Source organism: Solanum tuberosum, unplaced genomic scaffold (assembly GCF_000226075.1).
Source record: "Solanum tuberosum cultivar DM 1-3 516 R44 unplaced genomic scaffold, SolTub_3.0 scf00358, whole genome shotgun sequence".
NCBI classification, from domain to species: Eukaryota; Viridiplantae; Streptophyta; class Magnoliopsida; order Solanales; family Solanaceae; genus Solanum; species Solanum tuberosum.
In genome coordinates, this window is record NW_006239288.1 from 116,872 (window position 1) to 118,573 (window position 1,702).

Below are 1,702 nucleotides of genomic sequence, written 5' to 3' on the forward strand. Positions count from 1 at the left end.
GCCCATTAGTTATTTTTTTAAAGAAAAATTCTTTTTGTGAAATATTTCAGAATCGGAAGTCTGGGTCAAATCCTATGTCAGATCTCAGGGTCAGATTTTGGAACGGTCATCGGGATCGTGTCCTAGGTCGGGTGTCAGATTAGGGTCCTAGCTAGGTCGATTATCGAGGTTGATTTTCGGGTCAAAAATTATTTTCCTAAAGAGTATTTTCTAGTCTCAAGCCTAAAATAAAAGATATTTTCTGGAAAATATTTTTCATTCACCAACCAAACATTTTTTTTAAAAATCCAGAAAAAAAATTCCGCACCAACCAAACATTTTTTTTAAAAATCCAGAAAAAAATTTCCGCTCACCAACCAGACATGAGAAAATAAGTTAGAAATTCACTTCTTTACCAAGAAAACATTTTCCTTCGTACCAAACACACCCTTAAGAAATGCGAATTGTACTGGACTAATCATAATTCTTTGTACTTGATGTATCATTTTAATTATCTATCTTCTAATTAATTAAGCAAACATCCAATGAAATCCTTTTATTATTTTGACTTTCCAGAATAATAGGGGTGTAATCTTGAAATGGGTACCTCTAACGGGGTTAATTGTAACTTGTAAGGATAAAAAGTAGTAAGTTTATCGAGTCCCTTTATTATTATTTTTTGAGGTAAATCCATCTAGGATATGTCATAATTTTTACTTTCTCAAATAATGTGTTTTTTATAATAAAATTTATCGTGTTCTTATATTGTACAATTTACTTCTTGTTCAAAATTTGGAAAACACTAGGTAATTATTAAAATAACATGTATTAGCACAAAGGGGTAGTGAGTAGTGACCTCATAAAAGGAATTTGTGGAGATATTGAATTGATCAATTAGTAGATGACTTTATTACTTAAATGGCTCTTTGATCAATTCAAATTATTCTTTACAATTAAACAAATGCTAATTGTGCTGGACTAATTCTTTTGTACTTGATGTGTCCTTTTAATTATCCATCTTATAATTAATTAAGCAAACATCCAACGTAATACTTGAAGAAATCAAATGGAATTAAGTTGACAATATGAGTTTCCAACACTATAAATACCACCATTTCAATTGTTTGTTTCGTCACCAAGAAATCAACAAAAAATAAGAGCTATGGCAAAGTACACTACTTTTCTCGCCCTCCTCTTTTTGCCTCTTCCTTGTTGCTGCAACTGGGTGAGTCGACATGATTCTATAGCTACCAAATATAATGATTTGTTTAAAATTACAAAATTTTAAAATGTTCATTTTTTATTAAACGTTGTGACTAGTCAAACATGTCCAGTAAAATAAAACGGGGGCATTTATTAGGAAATTCTGAAAAAATTGCTATCTCAAGTACATACCATGAGTTTTCAATTTTCTCATTCTTTGCAGAAATACAAATGGCAGAAGGGAAATACTGTTGGAAAAAGAGTGACAAGTGGAATGGACCTTGTCAATACTCTTACAAATGTAGTTATCATTGCAAACACTACTATGGAGCTAAATACGGTATTTGTAAGAAGTACAAACCATGGGGTCACAAATATTACTGGGCAAAATATGCTTGCTACTGCTACTCACCTTGCCATTACTAAGAAACTTTCAACATCTCATCTATGTAAACAAATAATTATGATGCTGCCTATTTTATGTATGTGACAATGTAATAAGGCTGATTTATGTGTGTAA

At 31.2% G+C, this 1,702-nt stretch overlaps 1 protein-coding gene across 1 annotated transcript in view; it reads left to right on the plus strand.

Moving 5' to 3' along the window:
• LOC107063479 (defensin D1-like) overlaps nucleotides 1-1,702 on the plus strand; it is a 3,943-nt gene extending 2,241 nt beyond the window's left edge. Inside the window, exon 2 of the mRNA XM_015315395.1 lies at nucleotides 1,406-1,702. Coding sequence (XP_015170881.1) covers nucleotides 1,406-1,608 — 203 coding nt within the window. The 3' untranslated portion in view covers nucleotides 1,609-1,702. The remainder of the gene's footprint in view (nucleotides 1-1,405) is intronic.